The 25,653-nt window shown below is 39.4% G+C and overlaps 1 protein-coding gene across 1 annotated transcript; it reads left to right on the top strand.

Moving 5' to 3' along the window:
* The first annotated feature begins 250 nt into the window (after positions 1 to 250).
* Positions 251 to 22,941, top strand: tacr3a (tachykinin receptor 3a). Its single transcript, XM_054604774.1, has 5 exons — positions 251 to 621; positions 6,937 to 7,125; positions 7,698 to 7,848; positions 21,485 to 21,681; positions 22,483 to 22,941. The coding sequence occupies exons 1-5, from the start codon at positions 254 to 256 to the stop codon at positions 22,802 to 22,804; spliced, it is 1,227 nt and encodes a 408-aa protein (XP_054460749.1). The 5' UTR covers positions 251 to 253; the 3' UTR covers positions 22,805 to 22,941.
* Positions 22,942 to 25,653: the final 2,712 nt, after the last annotated feature.

The following is a 25,653-nucleotide window of genomic DNA, read 5'->3' as shown; positions in this document are numbered from 1 at the left end:
TGGAGAGGCTTTGCGCTCACACCCTCATCCAACAGGCACTGAAGGATACTTGTTGTGTGTTTTCACCGCGTTTTTATTTGTAGAACCTATGACTGTTTACTGACAGGTGCGTAACTGTTGGATATGTGTATTTTTTTAACCGATGGTGACCTGCTTAAGTTGCGCGCAATGGTGCACATAAGCACATCTTCTCTAAAGCAGTCCAGCTTTGCGCCTCGGTGAGTAGATCCGACGCAAAAAACGGGAAGAGAGGATGGCAGCTCCACATAACGGATCCAACATAACGGCGAACTACACCAACCAGTTTGTGCAGCCGCCGTGGCGCGTCGCCCTCTGGTCCGTCGCCTACAGCTCCGTGCTGGCGGTGGCGGTGTTTGGAAACCTCATCGTGATATGGATCATTCTTGCCCACAAGCGCATGAGGACGGTGACGAACTACTTTCTCTTAAACTTGGCTTTTTCGGACGCGTCGATGGCCGCGTTTAACACTTTGATCAACTTTATCTACGCCACCCACGGGGAGTGGTACTTTGGGGAAGCGTACTGCAAATTCCACAACTTCTTCCCGGTCACATCCGTGTTTGCGAGCATCTACTCCATGACTGCGATAGCTGTGGACAGGTGGGCTCAAGAAATGCTGCAAGAACCCTGTTTCACTTATTAATCACTTATCTCCTCGCCTCTCACTTTATCTGTGGTTACATGTGTGGGTAAAGGTGTGGAGATTTTGTGGTTTATATATATATAAATAAAGCCATTGAGGTATATCTATGGTAATGCAGACTGCAATCACACACCTCATCATAAATATGAATATGTCACGCCGGCGTGTAAAAAAAGTCCTTCACCTAAACACTTTTGCCTCAAGTGCTTCACACATGATGTTTTGGACATCTTGTTTCTGATTATTCCACCAGCAGTGATGGAAAATGGAATCTTGAGCTTTAAAGTCACATCTGTATTGTTTCTATAGCCAGAAGACAAACTGCGCTTCATTAGGCAATGCTTGTGCAGGTCAGTTGATGTTCTAGTTTGTGCTTTCCTGCTCATTAGAACATACTGACAGACTCCCATCAGTTAAATTTATATTCCACTGATGGCATCTTATGTGGGAATTGTCCCCACATTATTTCATCAGACTTTATGCCCCCTGCTGATTGAAGTATACATTTATTTCAGCCCCCAGTGATGGGTGATAATTATTTGTTTGTGATTTGCATTCTATAAAGGCGGTGTCCCAGCGGGCTGCCATCTCATCCACCATTCCACACATTTATTTATACATTTCACTGCCAATCAACTATAAAGTGAAGCTGTTTTGCAAAAGAATCTGCAATGCAGTGAATGGTCCTTTGTGTGCCAAAACCCTATAAAAGATCACCCTTTCCCCCGCGTTATTACGCTCTCTGACTCTCTTGTTTTCTGTCACATGCATTCATATTATTTATCTTCTTTGCTCTTTCACACCTCTTTCTTTCTTTCTTTGTTCCTCCATCTCTTTCTCTGTCCCTGCCCCTGTTGTTTCCAGTAATGTGGTGATGCAGTCGAGCTATCAGCCAAGCTTTGATTCCGATGAGTGGACCGTCATACGTCATAATGTTTGAATAAAGGGATTAGACTGATGAAGAAAGCGGCCACAGGCCGAACATAACGGAAACTGAATGAGTGGAGAAGCTGCATGCAGGCACAGTGTGTCTACAGCCAGTGCACAAGTGTCACAGTGTGTGATGTTGTGCGAGGTGCTGTCCTCCTCCAGTACTTCTCCTTGACACACATAGGGAGCAGTGCATTTCCTGAGGCTGTGCTCATTTTGGCTCCTCTACAGCAACTTCCATGGGTTTGTATTTTTGGTCTGCAGTGTCCGTTTGATTCCGTCAACGGTTTACTGAGAAAGAGAACATCGGCATGACCTACGTGATGTAGATGTAACCTCAGGTCATGCTTTGGGTAACCCCACTATGTTGTTGTCTCCGCTCTGATGTCTTGAAATGGCATGAGGCCACAGTTCGTGATCATCTGTGAATTCGTCCTTCCGGTTGACTCTGCACTGCCAAGTGTGTTTCCTTAGGCACTGGAGCCAAACAAACGCAGATTGCTGTGTGAAAGGTAACTGGCAAAGCCTGGAAGCTTTTTGTTTTAACACGGCTCGTGCCTTTTTCCATTACTCACACCTTTGTAGAGTATGGTCTTATCATTGGGTCCTCAACGGCAGTGGTATGTATGTTTATGTACACATCACTGAGAATATCAAGTGCTATTTCAGTTCACTGTGAACTCGTTCCGATATTGGTTTCATTTGACTAGACAAATGAAACCGTTTCGTTTTTAAGACATCAATCTGTGAGATTTCTGCCTCCACCACAATTCAACGTAGGTTAATGGAATTTAGCTTCAGCAGCAAAAATAACTAATAAAAAATTCAACAACAGCAGTGTCCTTCCAGAGACAATGGGCCTAAGGAAAGAACCTCTCGTACAAACAGATTTGTTCTCAACTGGCTTGTTCAGTGATTCAGTAGAACTTGCTGCATTCACGAATTTTCTGTTATTTTCTTATTTTGTCTTAGATCCGAACACAATTTTTCAAGGGGTCAAGACCTATCATAGGAGTCATATGCATTAAAAACGTTCATTCGTTCAGACTACCATGGAAAGATACCATCAGTGGTGTCATCTGAACTGACCATTTAAGTATTTTCGAAAATGCTGTGAAGTGAGGGTGGCTAAACATTAAACAAACTCCACTCCTCTGAGCCAACACTTGACATTTAGCTGTGTGCATAATGTTGGGCCTCTACATGCTGGAAGTCTCATCTCAGGTAATCTCTGCTCGTTAAACACCAGGCGATGATAAAGTGAAGTGTTTAGTTGGTGTTGTCACACCCTGTTGACGTTGCTTCCAAACAGTACGTTGTCTGAAAGCTCTCACGCAGCTTGAGGCCGAACAGACTCCCAGGTTGAACAAAATAAATTCTAAAATGATTTGTTAATGTCTTCGTGATTGCTGACGCCTCTGTAAATGTGCTTTGATGTGTGTACTTAGCTACCAGAGAGGAATGCATGTACAAAATGTTGCTGGCGTTGCATTGTGGTTATTTTTCAGTGGTGACAAGTCTATTACATCAGCCACCGTTGGATCCTAAATATCACAGACTGCTGTGGCACATACTTGAATGGACATCTGACAATCTATCCACACGGTGCCAAACACAAGGATCAGCGAGACACACAGAATAAATGCCAAGCAATTACTGGTGAATAGACGGGGCGACTTTTTTGTTGTCTTTACCGTCTTATGAAAATTGAATTAGCGCCACTGAGCCTGAGTTAATCATGTAGCATCCTGATTTGGGTTCATGTTCAGTTGGTAATCTCCTGGCAGTTCTGAGTGCTTCACTGCGTGGTTTTTAAAGAATCATCCATTAATTTCCATGAGAATCTTCTTTGAAAATCAAACACCACAATGTAGGTTAATTGGACTTTTACAGGCTTCCAGGCAGAAAATTGTAAAATGTAGAGAAAAAAACATTGCTTGAATCATCTATTGTTCTTAGGCCAAAAAAAATTATATTCAAACCTAATCACGTAAAACAGTGCTACCCAATATAATATTTCTGTTGCACCCAATGGTTTGTGGACTGCTGTTTTGAATTTGACATTTTGGCTGTCGCCATCTTATTTTTTTGCAACCGTTGAACGGAAGTGACAATATTTGGACTGAGGAAAAGCGACATAGGGACGTTGCATATGGCTCTGGTAGCGATGGCAACATGTCAATCACAAGGCAGTCACGCCCTAAAGTATAACCTGCTTTATCATCTATTTTACTCTAAATAGGGTCATCATTTACAAAATGGACATCATGTTGCATTGAAGAAGACTTGGAACTTGTGATTGAGACCATAAACTCATGTTTACAGAGGTAATAAATCAAGTGAGAAGTTTGGTCATTTTCTCATAGACTTCCGTACAATTGGCTTCTTTTTGTAACCAGAGGAGTCGCCCTCTGTTGACAATTTTACGGAACTTCCTTATTGGTTTCACTTTGTAGATTTGGAGGTTGCAGCGTGTTGCTAACTGAGTGAAATGACCTGGAAGTGTCTTAAGTGGCAGCCATGACCATGAGCTGGTCAAATTCTAAAAATAATTTATTAGTTTTCAAATTGAACTGGATGAATTATAAATAACACATACTCAAATAATAAATACATGTTCTTCATTCATCTAAAATAAGGGCTGGGAAAAAAAGCTTTTGAAAAATGTGCATCTTAAAATGAAGTACTTCATTTAAGAAAAATGTATTAAACTAAAATTTCCTTGCCCTGAAGATTTAAATTCAGTTCATTTAGGGGTGAAGCAATATCCATATTATTCTCTTCTTCTAAATAGACAAAATTGTGTGTCGGGTCTATATCTGTGGTTATGGAAACAACTTGTTTCAGCTCTATTCCTCTCTCTGTTTACATCATTGTTGGGCAGTGTATGAATTTGTTAGGATTCTGATCATATTGGGGTCTTAGATTGTTTATTTTCTGTGCCTTTATTTGGATGTGAGTGGTTATGTTTGCTCAAAAGATTTGTGCTGTGTCTCGTAGTGGCGCTTCACATTGCAGCTTTTAATGATCACCACGGTCTCTGAACAGGAGATATACTGGTTTTGAACTGACTGTGGGAAGAATGAACATTTATGAGTCTGTCCATTCTTGATTAAAGGCTCTGGTCCGGCTCTCCATATTTAACTGTTTGCACTTTTAAAAATGTTATCAGGATTATAGCAGTGGAATTGTATGAAGCTACATACAGTATAAAAAAATGAAGTAAACCCGGAGGGCATCACGCACCTGTATTGACATGCTGGTCTAGCATCAATTACATAACATAACACTAAGTCATATTTTTCCCATGTTTTAAGTTGATGACATCATACAATATAATGACAGACATCCAAAGCTTCATTTGAAACATTAATAGAAGCATCACATGTATGTATTTAGAATACAATTTAAAAATGATTTTTTTTTAAAAACAAAAATACCAAATATGTAAAAAAGATAATCATAAATCTTTAGGCAAAGGGCCTCCCATTTGCTCAGGGCCCTCGGCACGTGCCCACTTTGCCCATACAATAATCCGTGTCTGGTTATAGGTACTGGGTCCGTACCAGGCGGCAACTGGTCCGCCTATTAGTGACCCCTGCTCTAAATGTGAAAGAGAGGTGCTTCACTGCTTGCCTTCTTATCTCCTTTTGCATTGGGAACACTGGACAATCATTTATGGAAGGTAAAGCGAAAATGCTGTCCCCCAATTCCTTGAGCCAGCAACATTTAAAATGACACCATTTAGCAGTTCTTTGAAAACCAACAATATGCCATCTTGCTCATAGAAATGACTTTCATACAATCATATGATAATGGGATTAATACTGAGAAATATTTGAGTGGACAGGAACCAATTTATGTTTTCCTGTTTATTTTGAACGTGATACCAATAAGTAAAAAGAAAACTAGAATAACAAATAAAATGAACACTAAGTATAGCAAACTGTCAGTAAACAAATGATCATAAATAACATACATAATCAAATAAATATTACATGTCCATATGTATTTGCAGTGTAACAGCTGCAAATGGGGTTGTGCAATAACAAGAAGCATCAGTTAAAAACAACAAGACAGATCTATAATAAATGGTTAAACAACAAAAAAGCAAATTATAACTGAACGGTTGAATTCACATTATAGATATTGATAATGCGTGAATTGTCAGTTTGTGCGGTCTACAGAAGGCAGTGACAATTGTTAATTCTGACAGCAGCAGGCAAGAAGGACTGCGATATCCTTCACACATTGCAGGTAAAGCGGCCTGTCACTGAAGGAGCTGTTAATATAGCTGCATGAAACACCAAGAACTTATGGGGCGATGTGTAAAATACCCATTTTTCTAGTCCAGAACATTGTGAACATTGTAATTTCACCATGGCAGACCAATGTCAATATCACCTGCTTTCATGTCAGAATTATTTAGCCTCGTTGAAGTGCAGTTGGATTCTCTGAGCATCGTGGTTGTCTTTTCCTTGTGAATTCTCCTTCACATCTTTCCTTGACTTCATGATGTTTTAGGAAAAAGTCTTTAGGAAACAATTTTTTTTGACTTTTTGACCACAGCCAGAGACTTTTCATTGCCATTGTCCCATCCCCCTTTCACCATTATCTGAATGCCACATCCATCAACACACCTGCTTCCACCTCCTTTATCCGGCCCTAAACACCGACCTCCTCACCTGCCTCTTATTGTCTAATGAGTTAGTCACTACATAAACAGGTCCACTTCATTTGTTCCTTTGTCAGATTGTCATCGTTGCTTTTTGGAGTTTCGTTACCCTCCTGCTGTTACCTGCCTGTGTTTGGCCTCACTTTTTCTAAGTAAGTCATTGAACTGCATCAGTGTGCCTGTCCTCATCTGTGTTTGGGTCTTTCTTCAGCTGGCTGCTCTCCTAACTATGCACACAAAGGGAGGCATGCACTGACCAGTTCTATTCATTAAAGGAAGTTTATTTAACAAAAAAAGTTTTTATTGTGATGCATCACTTTTATTCAAATAGAGGATTTTTTATTTTATACATTTTTTTTAGGATCATAACGTCATAAAATATGGTCACAGAGGTTCAAAACCATTTTCAAAATCCTTTAATAAAAGCTTTGAAGATTTGAGATTTGGTTCGCCCTTGTGAAATTACTCTTCATTTGTGCAGCCCAGAAAAAGTAATTATAACAAGTATATTCTACTTTATTTTAATAAGTCCGATGCCTAAAAGTGTGAGGGAACACTTCCATAAAGAATGCATTAAAAAGCTAAAACAATCGCTCAATGATTGAATCAGTTGTTAAGGCTTTAAACACAAGTCTGTCTTTATAAACTCCTGACCTCTGACCTGTAGGTACATGGCCATCATCCATCCCCTGAAGCCTCGTCTGTCGGCGAAGGCCACCGTAGGAGTTATCGTCTGTATCTGGAGTCTGGCCGTGGTTCTGGCCTTCCCTCTCTGCTACTTCTCCACCATCCGAACTCTGCCCCGCAGGACCCTCTGCTACGTGGCCTGGCCCCGCATGGCCGACGACCCCTTCATGTGAGAAATACTCTGTGACTTGCTTTTACAGAAACTGTAACTTGTTTTGAAACCAGATAGTGAAGCTCAGTTCTTTCCGCTTAAGCTGACTGTTGCAGCTGCTTTGTCTAAGTACAAGTGTGGATTATTTTAACAGGTTCCTCCATACAAGTTAATTCAAATCTTATTATGAAACAACTTTGAATGTTCACACAGATGAAACCTTTAAGTCATTCCTTGTTAACTTTCATATACAAATGCTTGAAACAAGTGTTATAAATTTACCCGGGGGCACATTGGCTCTGACGGACCACATCCATTCACATTTATGTTGACAGTTACATACACACTCAGTATTGTGCTTAATTGTTACCGTTATTTGGAATAAATGAGGACATTAGATGCTTGTACTGTGACAGAAATTGATTTTCACCAAGATGGAAGTTCTTGTTGATATTTTTCTAATTTACGACAATGTGTGATACAGCCAGCTTAGCCTCAGTAAAAATGCACAACATAGTGCAAGAAAAAAAAATATTTGTATTATTATTTAAACATACACTCTTCAGCCTTTCCTTATTTTTTCCTTCTAGGTATCATATCATAGTGACAGTTCTGGTCTACGTGCTGCCCTTAGTGGTGATGGGCATCAATTACACCATCGTGGGTGTGACTCTGTGGGGAGGCGAGATCCCAGGAGTCTCATCTGATAACTATCATGGACAGCTCAAGGCTAAACGGAAGGTAAGCATGCTTGAACGGAAACGGTGGGCCATTCCTTTAAGAATTCAGATATGACCGGGGGCAGCACAATTTGTTAGTGGGAACATGATGATATTGAGAATCAGGAATAATCAGTAATTTTCTGCCACAGAGCAGCCTTGGGCTCCAGGTAATTGTTATCTCACTTTGGGAAATAGGAATAGGAAAAGGATAATCAAAACAAAAAGGCATTCAAAGCGCATCTCCCGGGGCAGAGCAATTATCCATCTTGCTGTTACTGTAGACCTTTAGGATTTGGACTTTAGCTTCTGTCTCTGCTAATTTAGTTGCTGTGGCAAACACATTTATTGTCTAATGGTGGAAATCCCAGACCACCCCCTAATCTAATTAATTGTAAAAAATTAATAAACTGAGTGTTTCCTGCTGATAAACAACCTGGTGCAAATATAACATCACTGGTAGAGATAAAACATCACAAGGTAATTTGATACAGCAAATTATATTGTACATAATAACCCTTTATTATAGAAAAATACTAATAGTTTACACCTTTAAATAAACCAATACAACTCCCCGTAAGCTTCCTGTTGTGTTGTTCAATCACTGGAACTACTATTTTTCTGCTTGAATATGATTGGAAATTGTGTTTGATAAGTATTGCAAATGAAGCAGGACTAGTTAGAAAAACATAAATACTTTTTTATTTAACTCAACTTTAAAGGCATTTATAAAAACATAGGAATATTACATTTGATTCCCACTGGTGAGATTGAAAAAACAACAACTGCTGATTAAGCTCCGTTGTGTAGATTTGCTTTCAGTTCGAAAAAAAAAAAGGTTTCCTATTATTCTTACACTTGAAAGTGAGAACAGCATATTGCACTGATATAATAATGACTTTTACCTTCAGTGTGCGTGTGCACTGTGAACATTTCAGGGAGGAAAGCCTTAATTCCACAGAACACAACCTTTGTGGTTGTCACTTGTCCTCAATCAACTCTTTGTCCATGAACAAGGAAAGACACAAGCTCTGAAAAACAACAGTGTCTCGAGACTTTGGTGGACATCAAGGCTTTTTTGTCTCATGGGGACATGTTTTAACAATAAAACTGTTTACTGATACAATGAAGACTGACCAAATATGAGAAAACACATGTTGCATCATACAACAAGGTCACAAAAATATGATAAAGGCAAATAGATCACTACTTATAAGATGTAATGTGATGTCCATATTATTATTGGAAAACATTTCTATGCATGTGATTCGGTCACCACACTGTATGATTTCTCTGTGACTGCCCAAGCACCAACAGAATCATTGTCTATGAATGAGTTTTCCAGCCAGATAATGGGTCTATGGGGAGTCCCTCCTAAGAGCAACTTAAAAAAAAAAGGAGTATTTGTTTCTGGGTACGTGCATGTTGGTCTTTCATTATGATATTTCAAACAGCCTTAATTCTTTGTTGATTGCAGTGCCAATTTCAATTTATCTCAACCTCCTCCCTGTTGACATCACTGGTTTACATGGTACGGTGTATTTTTCTTGGGCATGAATGTCATGCAGGTTGAGAGTTTTGTGCTTACAGGCTCTGGTCAGGAAAGGTTAGAGAAAGGAGAAAACATAGCCCGTGGCAACAGTGTTAAGCATCACTACGAGCTGGCTCAAAAGCCAATGTTTTTACTGAACTCCAGACTCCAGAAAAATACTCAATAAGTACAAAAAGGAAAACATGCCAAGAAAGGACAAACAAGCATTGCATTGAAAGCCATTTAGCTGTTTAATTAGCAGTGGCAACCCGAGGCAGTCTGTTGTCAAAATAAAATAGTTCTGTATATCACTAATATGTAGTGTTGCCAAGCTTCAGTAACTGTATCCACTAGATTGTCATAATTGCCCCTTAGTGTTTCCGAATTTGTTAGAGCACATAAAAAATTTGGGGTCCTTCGCAAGGGTTTTAGATCAAGATATATTAATGATGGATCTAATTTAAAAATCCTTGCTTCCCTGGACATTGTTTATATAGCCGGGCCGGCTATGCGTGTCTTTTAGTGTATCTGAGCGTGCACTACTTGCTAGCTCGTGGCCGCTATTCTGCACTGTACTCATATAGGATAAATTGCAGATTATGCTTCACAGTACAATTCCGTAATCGCAGAAGCGTATTCACCCTTCCAGTTCCCCCTCAGGTAAAAAAAGTTAGCTCTGTCAGCACTGCCACCATTGTTTGCACTGTTGCTAACTTGTATTAAACAATACGAAGCGATGATACTGATGGAAATATCATTAGTTTTGCTGATATTTGGTCATAAAAGATTGGCTTGATAAGGGCATTCGATCACTAAAGTTATTCCAATCAATTGATAGGAGGGCATAAATGTCTGTATCAAATTTTATGGCAATCTATTCAACTTTGTTTATATATTTTGTTCTGGACAAAAGTAGTGGACAGGCCAACCGACATTGCTAGCCCTCCAGTCATGCTACTAACATGGCAAAAAAATTACATCCACCTCCTTTGTATTTGTACATAACAACCCATGAAGCGTGTTATTATTTCTCAAGATTGTCTAGTGTGTCCCCTTTAAAAATACATTTATTGTGAGGCAATCACAGGTCTGCGGAGTAATAGGAAGCAATAAAAAGCTCCATCTTTCTATCATTTCTCATCATCCTTATAGAGATACAGATTGACTAGACCATTGTTTTGAGATAATCCATTCTGCCGCTATGATCATGCTACAGGTGACGTGTTCTAAACTCAAGCCTGGGGCTGTGCGTACGAAATGTCAGTCTGAAGTGCAGCAGTAATGACTAATGTCATAAGTCTGCCATATGGCTCTTTAAGGCAATCTGTGTTCATCTTGTGTTGTAAGCCCCTTCGATCGTCCATCTTCCTTTCTGCCTGAAGACAAAGTACTGTGTGTGTGTGTGTGTGTGTGTGTGTGTGTGTGTGTGTGTGTGTGTGTGTGTGTGTGTGTGTGTGTGTGTGTGTGTGTGTGTGTGTGTGTGTGTGTGTGTGTGTGTGTGTGTGTGTGTGTGTGTGGCTTTGGATGGATAACAAGACCAGATTTTTCCTGAAATGAAGTACCACAGTGCAGTATATGTAAGCGTCATGCTTAGATAACCGGACAGTTCTGATCCTGGCGGGACAGGTGTCAATAGTTCCTGCAGAGATAATGGGACTGTTCTAATCCTGACTGAACAGGTGTCAGTAGATCAGCCTGTCATGACACAGCCAAGTCCACAGGCTTGGTCCATAATTATAATCACAATAGAAGCTATTTCTTAGGGGTCAATCATTAAGCCGCACTATAATACAATAGGAGTTGCTTTCTTCTGAGACTGAGTGCCGACGTTAAGTACTGTGGCTACCGTCACATAAACTCCTGCACTCTTTCTTCACACCAGTGATTTTCTTTTTCACACTCTGAAAAGAACTCCTGCTGGAACGCTTTTCTTGTATAAAGGCTTTTTCCTTGATTCAGACCCCCAACTGCTTTCCTATTAATTCTTGCAATAAATAATAAGATTGACTCCAAATAGCAACATGGTCTCCTGGGGAAAAAAAGAGTTATTGCAGTTATTGAAAAGTCTATTCTTATCGTATCACATTTCAAATGGTAGGACTTATTCTAACTTCAACCTAACTAATGAATAGTCATTTAATGGATTAACGAAACATAAATCTAGTTCTGGGGCTAGCACTGTCACAATCTGACTCAATATCCATTTTATCCATTAAAAAGCTCATTAGCATGGGAGTTTCATTATTTATTTTTTTCCAAAGCAAATCAGCATCAAAGTAATATGTTTTCCTCATCCACCCACATTTGTTTCCCACTGCTCATTTGAATTTATATTTGAAATGCTATGTTAATGGAGATTTTGAGAGTCTGCACAAAGAAGCTTCTTCAAAGTTATTTTATTATGTTTATGCTATTTGGCTTTGTAATTGATTCAGCTTTTAAGTACATTAGCAACCTAAAAAAACAAATTGAAGCTACCCATATATGACTAATGCTTTAACTTTAACACACCTACATGCTAAGATATGCAGTTCAAATGGTTTATAAATTTCACTGATAGACATGAGGAATGAGCTTATTGCACACAGTTAGTTTTACATTTAAAGGACATTCATATCTATATCTACAGTAAAGCAACAGGATTTTCATTTATTTTGATTACACCTTTTCTTGTGTAGTGATATCTGCCTTTCTCTATTGTTAGCTTTGATACACTTGTTAGGGGGGACAACACTTCATCATAATGTTAGTTAAGTCTGGTTATCTAACGTAATGTCCAGCATAGCCCTGCAAACCTTTTACCTTAAGAAGAGTTGTAATTAGCCCCAAAAATTTAAATAAAAAACTAAACTTAAGTTAATTAAACCACCTGTCTGAGTAGTTCGATAGGAAAGCAATGAATAGATTATCAACCCTGTCTCCAAAATTGAATCTATATTTTGCTAATTTTGAAACAGCAAATATGTTTACTTCTAAAATCTATTGCTTCCACCTTGCTCTCAACATGGGGACTGCTGAGCTGGCGGCTGCTAACAGTGTTCACAATGCAAACCATGGCAACAGCGCTGACAGAGCTATCAGTTTTTACCTGAGGGGGAATTGAAGGGTGGGTGCTACACTTCCAAGACAATGCCATCACTCATATGGCAAAACCGCCATATGAGCGCAGTGCAGAGCGGCAGGCTTGAGAGCTTGGAGTATGCATAGCCCTCTAAGAGCTCTAGCTATTGGATTCATTCCCCACACATGCCTTAAACGTTTGTTTGCGCACTTGTGTACTGCAATGGCCTCTATTTCATCTGCATTTCTTCACTTGGCGTAGGTTGCACCAAAGGGGGCCCAACGCTTGCAGGTCTGCGTCTATACACATAGAATCTGGAGTAAAGATATGTAACTAACATTTTGCACTGGACAATTTCTTGGCCGGGCCAACTAATGTTGGAACTAACGTCGTATTTCATATAATCTTTGCCCTGTGTGGCTATTGGGTTATTGGCGAAGCTGAGGTGTTCTGTGTCCCATTGTAACACCAAGGTCTACGATCAGACAACTAACACCAGATCACAAACTATGGGTGACATCAGTAAAAAGCCAGGGAGGTACTGACTGTGTATTTAACACTCTCTTCACACAGCATTTCAATTGTACAAGAGTGGGGAAATCAATTCTGTTCCTAATGGTCCTCATGCAGCCACGCTAATCCGTGATGATCAGATTAGAGGCACACCATTTGATATTTGCGTAAAAGCGCCAGTTCGTCTGTATCTAACAGTGATTCAGATACATCAAGCACATAGAAACGGATGAAAGGACAGGGAGAAGCCTGGGATGCCGCTGCACAGATGTCTACCTTTGTCATCCCTCTGATGAGGGCCATGGATGAGCGTAAAGCTGTTGTGGAGTTTGCAAAGACACCCAGCAAACGCTCCACTTTCACTACACTGCAGGCTTGTGTGATTGTGTCACACAGTCAAAAGCTATTTTGTGTCCTCTCTAATGAATGAACAGCTGCTGCGTCCTTATGTTTAACGTGCATGTGGCATGCTGAGGAAAAAAAGTGCCCCTTGGCAGAGTCGATGAGACTGTTGGAGGGAGGAAACCCTCAAGAGAAATGATTCTTTACTGAAACTAAAATAGTTTGTTAAAACTTTAGGTGTGAATAAGGGATTTGGCTGTAAAGTTTCTGCACTTCCGTCCTCTCTTATACAAAAGCCAGGACGGCTAGATCCCACAGGTCACTCACTCTCTTAGCTGACGTCGGGGTTAGGAGGAGCGCTGTCTTCGCGGACAGACCAGCACCATGTTGCTGGCCGTGGTGCTGAAAACGCAGGACACACTGTGAGTCTGACACCGTTAGTGCTGGGTATAACCTCTTTTTAGGTCAGTATTGGGCATTTTAAAATTTTGTTTCGTGACAATGTGAGTAAGTGACTTGGCTGTGCCAGCTGCATCGTGTGTGTGCAGTGGATTGATTTGTGTTTCGAGTATGTGCCTGTATGGGGGGAACTGGACAATGCCAAGTGGGAGCATAAGCAGACTGGCTGAGAGGAAATTGCTCTTTAGATGAAAGTGATGGGCTCCTTAAAAGGGCCAATATGTTACCGTTGCTAAACTAGAATATGACATGTGTTCCCCATAGCCCTTCACCTCCACTTTCGTTGTTTGTGGGGCTACAGTGCAACCTGGTTGGAGCAGGTGGGGGCTAGCCTGTTGACTCTAACCAGGTCGCAGCCACCTTAGTATGATATCTAGGCAAGGGAGGGGGAAGGCCTGGAGCCGTTGCATGCTGAGGTGCAGCGGATTGAGGGCTTTGTTCCAGCGTCAGGACAGCGGGAAACCCCCTTTTCCCTGTCCCAGAGGGTGACGGGCTCTTAGTTTTCTGGGGTTGGAAAAACCTTGCTTCCGAAGGGCTGGAGCTCTGGGAATCCAGGCCACAGCGGAGAACGTCTGGCTGAGGAACTCCTGCTGGTAGATGTCCTCGCTTAGTAGGCCTTGAGCGCGTGCGGGTTGTTCTGCCTCTCATGATCTGATCATGAAGGAGAAAGCTGGTGCAGGTCTGCTGTTCTTGAAGAAAAAATGATTCATGGTTATATTACATGTTCTGTCACAGCCTGTATCTCAGCACAATAGAAACAATCATCCCGGTGCATGGCTATTGGATACAGTCGATTACCATTGTTATTCTTTTTATATGACATTTTTTTCTCTCTGTGCATTTTGGTCCCACTGGTCTTTGTAGTTCAGCAATCATGAAACATCAAAGTGGTGGAAAGTGATAAGACATCCTCCCTTTGAGGTCTGCTCTACTGTATGTAAATTTCATATATTTGTTCTTCACTCATCTCTTATTCTCTCTACTCTCCAGAGTCCATTTTAATCCAGGAATGAAAACCATCAAAGGGTCTCTGAATGTGCATACATTCACTCAAAAACGTACTTGCACATGTATAATATATATTCCGTATATTAACTGATCAAAACTGGTTTTCATAGAACTTTTATAAAATTATGCATGTCCTTCTGTGTTGCCATTTTTTTATTTTTTTATTGCAGTGTTTGGTCAAAATGATGGCTGATGCAGCATTCATTATTTCTTATGTATTTTATGCAAAAGCAAATTTTGGTTTCCCTATTAATGCAATCTGCTTTGCCTTGACGTTTGTCTTGCCTTACTAATTGCAAAAAGTTTACATAACTTCTGGAAGACAAACTGTTAGTGCTATGCTTTATTGGCAAAATGTAATTCACTTCAAAGTCTTTAATCTTTCACTGGCATGTAATTTAAGAAGTAGTGGATTGTGGGATTGAAATTATTGAAATCCTGTCTTCTAGCATACCTAGAAAGTAACCTCTGGCAAGAATCATATTTTGTAATCCTACTACACATATATGGTAACCTTAAAACCCAGTAGTTCTCGGGAAATTAAATAAACAAAAATAAAGACTAAGTTACAGAAATATTGCGTGCAATAGTCCCCCTCTCTCTGTCTCTCAAACTAAAATGCACACGAGCCGTGGTGCCTAAGTCCGCTTTCCTCTGTCTTTTGTCTCTGACGTCGTTCCTGACCATTGTCCTGTCAGGGGTGAAGATTGACTCTCATAATGGGTCGGGTGGGTGCGGGTAAAAGGCAGACAGTTGGTGTATGTGGGATACAGGCTTAATTTGAATCATATGGTTCCCTCAGTAGTTAGACCTTTCTTCACTTCTTTGTCCTCTGGAAAATTACTTTCACATCAGGAACATTAAGTTTGAGACAGAAAGAATTACTTTGCTCTGTCTGTTTGATTACGAATCAAACCAGTCAGTCTGTCCCGGAGGAAGGTAGAAATAATAAAAGACTTGAGTGTGAAATGTAAAAGTTTTTAATCATCGTTATGCAGATTTGCCACATGTTAAAGCAATTCGTATTACCTACTGGCTACCTTGAGGGCCTTGTATTTCTTTATTGAACTTCAGACATGGAACAAGACGTGTTCAAGTTTCTCAGACAAAGTTGTGTGAAAATTACTAAAATCTTGTCCCTTCTCAAACAGATTTTTTTTAAATTGCAACCTGATACTTCAGGTTAAGCACTGTAAAACAAACTTTAAGTCGTTTTTTTTGGAAAGTCAACCTATGAAGTGTTTTTATCATCAACTTTTAAAGAGTCTTCTAGCGATCAAGATCCCCTCAAGATGATGACGTCCTCCCATCGTCCATTTTAACACATAATAACCTTCCAGACAATCTCAGTGAGTTATAGGTGAGATTTCTTTAGTAAGTCTTTAGACCCACACTACTCTCCTCCCATCCCCCCTCTATTCTACATCTGGAGAAAGAGGGGAGCATTCAGGAAAACCAATACTGTAAGAGGAGGGCAGCAGGGTCGGAACAGTATCAGTCCTGCTGTACTCAACCATTGTGCAGCTCAACTGGCTTCACATCTTCAATATACTCAAAACCTCCCTACGCCAGTATACAGTAGCAATCAACTAAAAGCCCTGTACCAGAATCAACCAAGGTATTGTACCTCAAAGACTTCAGACCCTATGCCCCAACATCTGTGCTCAGAAAGGCGTGGGAGCGCATTATCCGCTCCTATTTGAAATCCATCACCACCCCTCTGATGGGTATTCATCAGTTTCCTTACCGAGCCAATATGCCGTTATCATAACCCACACAACAATTGGAGTCAATCAACACCTACAGCCAGGTCCTATACATTGATTTCAGCTCGGCTTTCAATAAAATAAACCTCATTAATCACTTCAATGACAGGAGTTTATTCCAGCTCACCATGTTGGTCATTTTGCTTGAACACCCATCTTTTAAACCAGTGGTTCTCAACCTTTTTTCAGTGATGTACCCCCTGTGAAATACTTTTTTAGCCAAGTACCCCCTAACCAGCGCAAAGCATTTGTTGGTTGAAAAAAAGATGTAATACTAAGCGATCTGCCATCAGTGTCTGATTTATTAAACTGTCAACACTGACGATTGCATTGTTGCATTAAATTCAGTTTATGAACTTACACTTATATTTTATTGAATATTTATTAAATAACAATTTTTAAAGGATTTTTGAATGGATGCTAATTTTAAATATATTTTTAAAAAATCTCACGTACCCCCTGGAGTGCCTTCACGTAGCCCCAGGGGTACACGTACCCCCATTGGAGAACCACTGTTTTAAACTATTTCTCAAGGTAGCCTTGTTTGACAGACGAAGAGTGAAAACATGTATTGTTGGTGTGTAATCTACAACCAATTAACCTACTTGGTAAATGTAATTTGTGAAGGGCATCCCATATTTAGATTGTTTAAAAGATCTAAAAGTATTAAGAGAGCAAAAAACTGTTCTAATAACAGTGATTGACCAGGAAGAAACATTTTAGTTTGATTGGTTATAGTCCACAGGCATATGCCATGCCAAATAAAAAAGGTTTTATGTTTATTTCTGAAAAAAGGAAATTGATGGAGGATATTTCAGATCCTCTGGCAGGAGGTTCCATTTCACAGAGCATTAAAATATATAGCTGCAGTTTTGGAGACGACTCTTGATATATTTGAAAGGCCAGCGCCAGATGACCTGAGTGATCTGGAAAGTCATAACTCATGGCTGTGTCGGATATACAGTGTATTGTGCCAGAATATTCAGAGCTTTGTTTATGACTAGGAGTTATATTCGATTCTAAACTTCACTTGAAACATTGATGTTATTTGACAACAGGAGTTATGTGACTTGCTTTTTTTTACAAGCTGCTGTGTTCTGAAAGTGCAGCAGTTTACCTAGTACCTAGACTTGAAAATAGGATGTGAAATAATCTATTTATACCTGCTGGTTCTTTGCACATGTTTCTTTTATCCAGTTTTGTCATTGTAAACTAGCAAAGTTCATATTTTGCTTCCTGTACCTGGTTACCTCTTATGGCCACATACTCAGGCTTTTAGGTCAGACCATTAGTTTAGTGCATCTTCTACCCAGTTTCCTTGAGTCCACTCCAAAAAAAGTTACTTACATTTTTAACAAGACTGAGGGGGTTAGGCATCAAATTTCACCTTGACTTTTAGAACTGAGCATGAGCATCTCCTGTGAACCAGTTCTCATGCTCACCCACTTTGAGTAGATCAAGATGTCCGGTGTGACATCCTGCTTAACATTCCCACCACCTTTGTCACATTATAAGACCCCATATTATCCACATAGTCAATAAAGGATTAGTTTTTTACTGTACCAGCACCCTATTGTCAAAGATATAATGAAAAAACACCCTCTTTACATTTTTTGTTGCTGTGTTTTTAGGCTTATTTAAAAAAGTCTCCTTTTGAACAATTTTTAGTATGTTTTTTTTAATTTATGGCATTAAATTGTCTCCTATCATAGTGAGCAATGATTACTTTCAGTGAGGCTTGACGCTAGACAGCAGGGGTCATTAGACAAGATTTTCTCTTGCTTTGTGTGTGTTTGTTAGAGAGAGAAAAAACATTACAACTGCTGAACTATGTCATTGCAAATCCACAAAGCTGTTATGAAAATGGGATGGGCTCACATTATCGTATTATGTCCATCTTGAATAATGGATTAGTGTTAAGGATGCAGCTGTTTATTGGTTTACCTTGTTGGAGGAAGTTAGTGTTGTAATGAGAGTGGCTTTTTTTCTGTACCTGCCATCATACCCATTGTGGTGTTACCCAAGGAACAATTTGAGGTCCACGTTTACTTTCCTTTTATAGGCCACCCTATGCATGAGTTACATGTCTATGATCATGATGTAAACCCCCACCCCCGCCTCCATTTCTTCTAATATTCTTTGTCAGTGGCAACTTGTTTTAGTTCCTGATCTAACTATTCTATTTGCACCCATTACTATTTATATTCTTTCCCTCTCTATCAACATCCTTGAAGGATTGAAGGTATTGAGTTTGTTGAAGCATATAAATAACATTTGGTCCGACAGCAAAGCATCACATTGGAACTTTAAGAGACTCAATTTCTTTTTACAATTCTTGAAATAACCAAAACATAAACTCTATTTTTGCCTAATTTCAATGTCTGTCTATGATACATTGAATCAATTTTAAGAATTGTTTTTCACTCTCACTGTGTTACATAAACTGCAAACAATACATGTAAACACACATGCTCTTTACTCTCCTTTTTTTCTTTGTTGTTCGGCTCTTTTTGAGCACCAGTCAGGCTTTCGACTTTCATTCTCAACAGTTTGCAGAATGAGGAGGCTCAGTTCAGTTAAACCTGTATAACTTACATACTGCTGCCATCAACAATATTATATAATATAGACATTGTTACAAATATGTACTCTGAAATGTTCCCCCCAGATGAAAAATGGACAGCAGGGAGACAGAACTTTTCTACATCTCAGTCTTTTTGTAGCTCACAGCCCTTAAGCCCAATAGTGTTTATATAAACCAGTGCATGTGCTAGCCTAAAGCTCCTGTGCTTCTCAGGCTATACTTTCAATATTGTTTATCTAGCTGTGTGAGGAAGAGACTATGGATTTTGTCTTTCTATCATGCTCAAAACTGTGGCCACCATTACTGGATCTTACAGTAAATAACAAAGGGGAGGGTATCTTTTTGTGTTTGTTTTGACCATTTTAGTAGCCTGTTTATTTAGTTGTCACTTAAATGCAATTTAAAAATATCTTCAAGACATGAGTGTCTCCTTGTTACCTTCTTGGCTGTTTATAACGGCTGATATCACAGCCACAGTAACATTTAATGTGTTTAAGTTCTTTCTGCCAAAGCAATAAGTCTCCAGCAGAGACTGTGTTGAGGCAGACATACTTAAAATGTTCAAGAAGCCGGCCTCGTAAAAAATATCCTGTCTGTTTAATAACAATAAGTTATATGGATTGTATTTCTCTGGCAGTCCAAATACGGACCTTTTCAACAAGACCCAAGAGCACATAGCAAATATGTTTCTCCTCCTCAAGTTTTTTTTTACATATTTAGCCTATTGAGAACTTAAGATGTCTGTCATAATGATGGGACAACTTTTAGAAAAGCTTTTTTGTGTAATTTTTCTAATTTACATTTGTACTTTATTAGATGATTACAAAGAAGTTAAACAGACTCGCTGACATTTTTTTGGCCTTTTCCGTCACCAAGGTTTTTGGCCGCCTCTGTGTCAACGCCGGTTGTGCATGTAGATGAACAGATTCCTTTGCCAGGGCTCCTTGCTCATCCAGTGGGCCGTATGCAGGGAGGTGGATGCCGTTCATCTGCATGTGCTGCGGTGGCACAGAGACGGTAAAAGTTTCCCTTTTGGGATATTACATGACCAGGTGTTTTCAGTTTACTTCTACAGAATTGTTGACACAATTTACTGATACACCGCATACACTTTAAAATAAACACTTGTAAATAATCACTTGACTTTTCAACTTCCCCTCTAAGCGTTTTACCCCTCATTGCTGTAATGTTGTTGTAGGACTCTTTCCAACTCTGTCTCTTAAAAATAATTTCCTAAACTACATTCACAAATATGTTTCGAGGGAAAGATATTCTCTCCTGAATTAGGGTCACAGTTTAATAAAAGTGGTTATCGTTGTGGACCGAAACAAAACAAAAACTCAACAAAATAACTTGGTTGGGTTTACTAAAAGATCTTGGTTAGGCTTAAAATATGTATGTTTCTTACATCATTTTAGTTGCTCAACTTTACGTTTAAAGTAACATTAAAATAAGTCAATGATGACTTTGACTGAGACAAACTTAATCCGGGAGAATATATATTTCCCTCGATATATACGTGACTCTGCAGCTTTGTTGTTTGGGAACATAATTTTTTAAGAGATAAGGCTGTTCTTTGGGAGCAGAGCATTTCACGTGCGACTGAAACATTAACGCAACCATAACAACTACCTTGGTCCTCACGTCTTTCAGTTAGTCCTCTTACATCATTTTCAAGCTCGACTTGTATCCTCTTGAGAAAATACGAGCCTTCATTTATCCTCCAAGCTTAATACTGACGGACTGGTTCACCACTGTTTAGGAGCCACCTAGCTTAGTTTACAGCATGGCTTGTTTCATGTCACAAGCATATATGAAACATGCGCAGAAAACAAGGGGTGCCCGAGCTTCTGTTTGGATTTCAGTAGAGACCCAATGATGTCTGTTTTGTCTCTGGTAGCGTGCCTCAGCCTTTCTCTGAATTGCCACACAGTATTATGGATTTATTTTGTTTCAGTTAATTCCGTTCACCTCCAAATAGAGAGATTTGAAGATAGATGCATGGGAAAATCTTACAAATGGTCTTCAAGGTAAATGGTATGTTAGAGGATCAAAGGAACAAGAACATACTGTCCTGATTTCTGTTCAAGTCTTGCAGCTCTGTTCCTGCAGTACCGGGTGCTACAAAAAAGCTGTCAATTTAGAAATGGAAAGACTCATATTTTCCCCCAAAAATATTCTACAGTTTCAGAGACAGTGACTGATTGCCAGTGGTATTTTTTTTTTCTTTTTGTAATTTCCTCCGGCTTACGCACTGCTGTCTTTCACTCTGTCCCTCTCAATGCTTCCAGGAATCATAAACACAGCCAACAGTGACAGCTTGTGAATGTTTCTCATCATTCTCTCTCTCTCTCTCTCTCTCTCTCTCTCTCTCTCTCTCTCTCTCTCTTGCAGGTGGTGAAGATGATGATCATCGTAGTGGTGACCTTTGCCCTCTGCTGGCTGCCCTATCACATCTACTTCATTGTGACGGGTCTCAACAAGCGTCTGAGCAAGTGGAAGTACATCCAGCAGGTTTACCTGTCAGTGCTGTGGCTGGCAATGAGCTCCACCATGTACAACCCCATCATCTACTGCTGCCTTAACAGCAGGTGGGTTACAACAGGGTGGTTGTGACGATCCAAAAAATGTAATGTTTCAACTGAACCTACTTTTACAGGGCTACTAAATGAGACTACATAAGTGGAATTGATTTAGTTAAAACACGTCACTCAGTGTTATTAAGTTCCATTATATGTTTTACTTGAAGATAAAAGTTAGGCATGGATTCATCATTTTTTGACAGTTTTTCAAGTATAGTTGCATGTTTTGTTTTATAGCATTCTCTCCATGCATCCCTTGAGTTTCATTTAGTACTTTATAAATGTTGTCCATTGTCTTTTGGTCTACTGGATTTAAAAGTTTCTCCTTTGCTTTTTCAACAACTTGTAGATTAAAGTTAAACTGAATTTATAGTGAATCTATGACATAACTCTGTCTACTCATAAAATGGATGTTTTTTAAAACAAATATTGCTTCTCTAAACATCTGAAGATGTTTTCTGCATTTAGAAAAGCATCCGTGCTCAGGTTCTCCAGTAGCTTACTGTCGGCCTACTGTTGAGTAGCCCACTCTCACTGTAAATACTGCACTTCTACATCAATTGACCTCTTTTCCATCACTGCACAAACATTTAGACGTGCATCCCTATCCATCTGTTTGAAAAGCTTTAGGGACACCTCAGTACAACCCCTTCACAGCTGAAGGGCCTGTTCACAGTATATGCTGCTTCTTGTCTTATTAAAGGAAAACATAACAAAAAAAAACACACTAGACACTTTACCATGTGTTTATTTTTCATGTTATCCTCCCTTCATTTTCTAAACTTCTCCCCCCTCTTCATGTGGCACCAGGTTTCGAGCCGGCTTCAAGCGAGCGTTTCGTTGGTGCCCGTTCATCAAGGTGTCCAGCTACGACGAGTTGGAACTGCGCTCCACGCGTCTGCATCCGACGCGCCAGAGCAGCATGTACACGCTGTCACGAATGGATAACACCATGGTGTTGGTTTACGACCCCGCCGAGGGCGACGGCGGCCCTGGAGGGAAGCAGTCCCTGTCGGCCAGGAAGAGAAGCTACATCACATCCCGCCACACGGAGATCACCGGATGCAACGATGAAGGTGCGAAAACGCGGAATGGAGAGGCTACAAGCGTGCAACCCGAGGAGTTCTGTTGAAGGCTGTTTTCAGAGACCAATGCATGCAAGAAATGTACACAGATGCATAATGCACTGTACATACAAATGGCGCACAGATGTTTGCTTTATTTAGACGTAGAAGCATTGTATCAAAGCGGTTACTTTAACATGCAATGGCTCACCACATAGATCTGTTTTTAAATACTCTGGAGCATGGATGGGTCACTGAGCGGGCTTCCTTGGTACAGACACAAGGTCAGTTTGAAACTAACGCAGCAGTTCTCACTGAGAGTCACACAGCTCATTACAACAGTAGCAAAGTCCCTTTTATTTTTTTATGCTCCTGATTTTTAATATGTGGAATTTTGATCCCAACTTATTTTTGTTGAATGCGCGTTAGTTTTCCTTACATAATACAGCTTACAGTATTAAAGCAGCTGTAGTAAACCTACACCAAGTATAGCAGTTTAAATATGTGTCACAGCAGAATAGCTCTGCTTAAAGAACATACAGCATGCATCACAGGTTTTTATCCATTGGTTTCCCAAACACATGTTGTGTCTTGTATTGTTTTGTAAATTATCTGTGGTGAGCAGTGTCTTAGTGGAACCGGAGCCTGTTTCACAAAAGCGGATTGCGAGCAGTATTTACATGCTGTTAAAAGTGGCAGCATCACAATTCACAGAGGATCGTTGCTTGCAAATTCTAGATACATTTGTGAGTCCCAGAGTGCTCTTCTATCCTAATGCACTGGTCACGGCTAAAGTGTTTGTTTTTAATTGGTGAGAGGTCTCAAAATCAACCATTGTGGAAATTTGGGAAAGATGTATACAGCCTTTCGTCACTGAAGTGCAGGGTTTGTTCTCAACCAGTAGCATAGCAGTTGAGTCATGGTTAACCTGCAAATTAGCCCAGGAAAAAAATATGACTGTGGCTGTGGTGCTTTACATTTCATGTGCAGGAGCAGCCTTGACAACATAAAAGGTGAAGAATTCTTGACTTATACAGTTTTTATCATCTAAATTCAAGGCTTTGCCTTTGAGTGACACATTATAGTCTTCTTCCTATCCCAAAAAAAGTCCCTTTGCATTAATCAAATACTGCAAGAAGCTGTTTCATTAAAGTACTTTTAGCTCTGATTGGGATTAGCATTTCAACACAGCCAGTGAACTGATGTTTAATTAAGGTTGAAATGATGATAATGAAATTAATCAGTTCTGCTTGGAGATACCAGCTCACAATATAGATGATCTAAAAAAAAACACCATGCTGGTTGTAATTATGTAAGTACGTGAAAGTTTTGAAGTATTAACTGTGAACTTTATGCGAAGCAGAGGATGCACTCTGCATCTATTTACCCCTGAAGACAAAAGTGGCCAATGGAATAGCTTTTGACTCAATGCCATTTAGCTCTGTATGTGGCTTTGAGTTTAGCTCTGCAAGAATTGAAATTGAGTTTGGCTTGCAGTTATGTAACGGTTGTAAGGACAATGCCTGCTGTAACTGGCAATAAGCCAGAGGCGAAATCCACTATTTGCAGCACGCTAATAAACAGGCTGCTTGAGAATGAGCAGATTGAAAGCGAAACAACCAACTAGGGCTTTCACTTTGGAACCAAGTCAAGAAGAAAAACAAAAGGAAGCTGCACAGTGAAGTGCAACCTCTGTTTAACTGTTCTATATTGTTCTTTTAAATGCCTTCATACAGACAGTTTTTGCCTTTTGCAGTTGTTGGTGTTTAAGTAGTTTCTTCCAGCATGCTGTTTTCCTGTGTTGAATCTTTATTTAAATCCCTGCTTGTTTGCACCTCAAGTGTTAAAACTGCACCAAGCAATATGGTAGCTTGTGCAGTGTTTGTTTTACAATATGATGAGTGGAACCATACTGTGACAGGTTTATATAAACCATAGTACCAGTGTATTCCCCTCTTATTCACTGCTGGGAACTAAGCGTGATAAGTGTTTTTCGACCTTTAAAGATAGTGCAAAGTATTTTTAAAAAAACAATGTGTCACTTTGGGATGGCAGATACATGTTGTTCAACAAATGTGAAAAGGTTCTCAGATATTCATTTTGTCATTTATGGAAGAAAATTATAGCTCAAATCTTTTAGATTGACAAAATACCACCATCGTAACACATTATAGATGTCCTTAATTATTCTTACCAACAGTTCTGAATGTTAGAAGACTTCATGAAAGTATTTACTCAAGAATGTGAAGAGAAACAAGTTGTCATGCATTTTTAAGCTGTCGTCTATAGCCATTATATTGAAGTTGTTTAAGTATTTATATGCGGTGATCTGTTTTCATGTATCTCTGTATAAATGTATGTGCTTTGTATGAATGTACAGTACAATGTGTGCCTCTATCTCTGTCAAGTGGTGACCAAATTATTTGTCGTGTCTTTAAAGGATAGTTTGTTCATTTTTGACCTGAGCCTCATTTCTTTGTTCTTACAACTAATCAATCAACAATAAGTTCTGATTTCATTACTTAACTACATTTTGTCCCTTTTTCTTTGAAATATGTACTATTACTGCTCTTATTAAAAAAACTGATTCAGGTTGAATTAACCTATTATATTTGCCTTTAAACTAATTGTAATATAAATATTGTTGGAAAATGACAATTATTTTGGTATTTTGAGATGAGGAATTGTAGGAACTTGTTATTGTTATTGTTATTGATGATCCTAAGTGACTTTCTAATTCAATGTAATATTTCTTAGGGTTTTTTATTGCTCTGCTTTGGTCAGTTGTGATGTATTTGGTTAATGTAGCTTCAAACGTTGTCTTTACAGAGTTTCTGAGCATCACAACATGCTTATGATGAAATGTAGCTGTGACGTGTTGCAAATGCAGACAAATTTGAATGAGGAAAAAATGTAC

Source organism: Anoplopoma fimbria, chromosome 9 (assembly GCF_027596085.1).
Source record: "Anoplopoma fimbria isolate UVic2021 breed Golden Eagle Sablefish chromosome 9, Afim_UVic_2022, whole genome shotgun sequence".
Taxonomy (NCBI): Eukaryota; Metazoa; Chordata; class Actinopteri; order Perciformes; family Anoplopomatidae; genus Anoplopoma; species Anoplopoma fimbria.
This window is presented reverse-complemented; position numbering and strand designations above follow the sequence as displayed.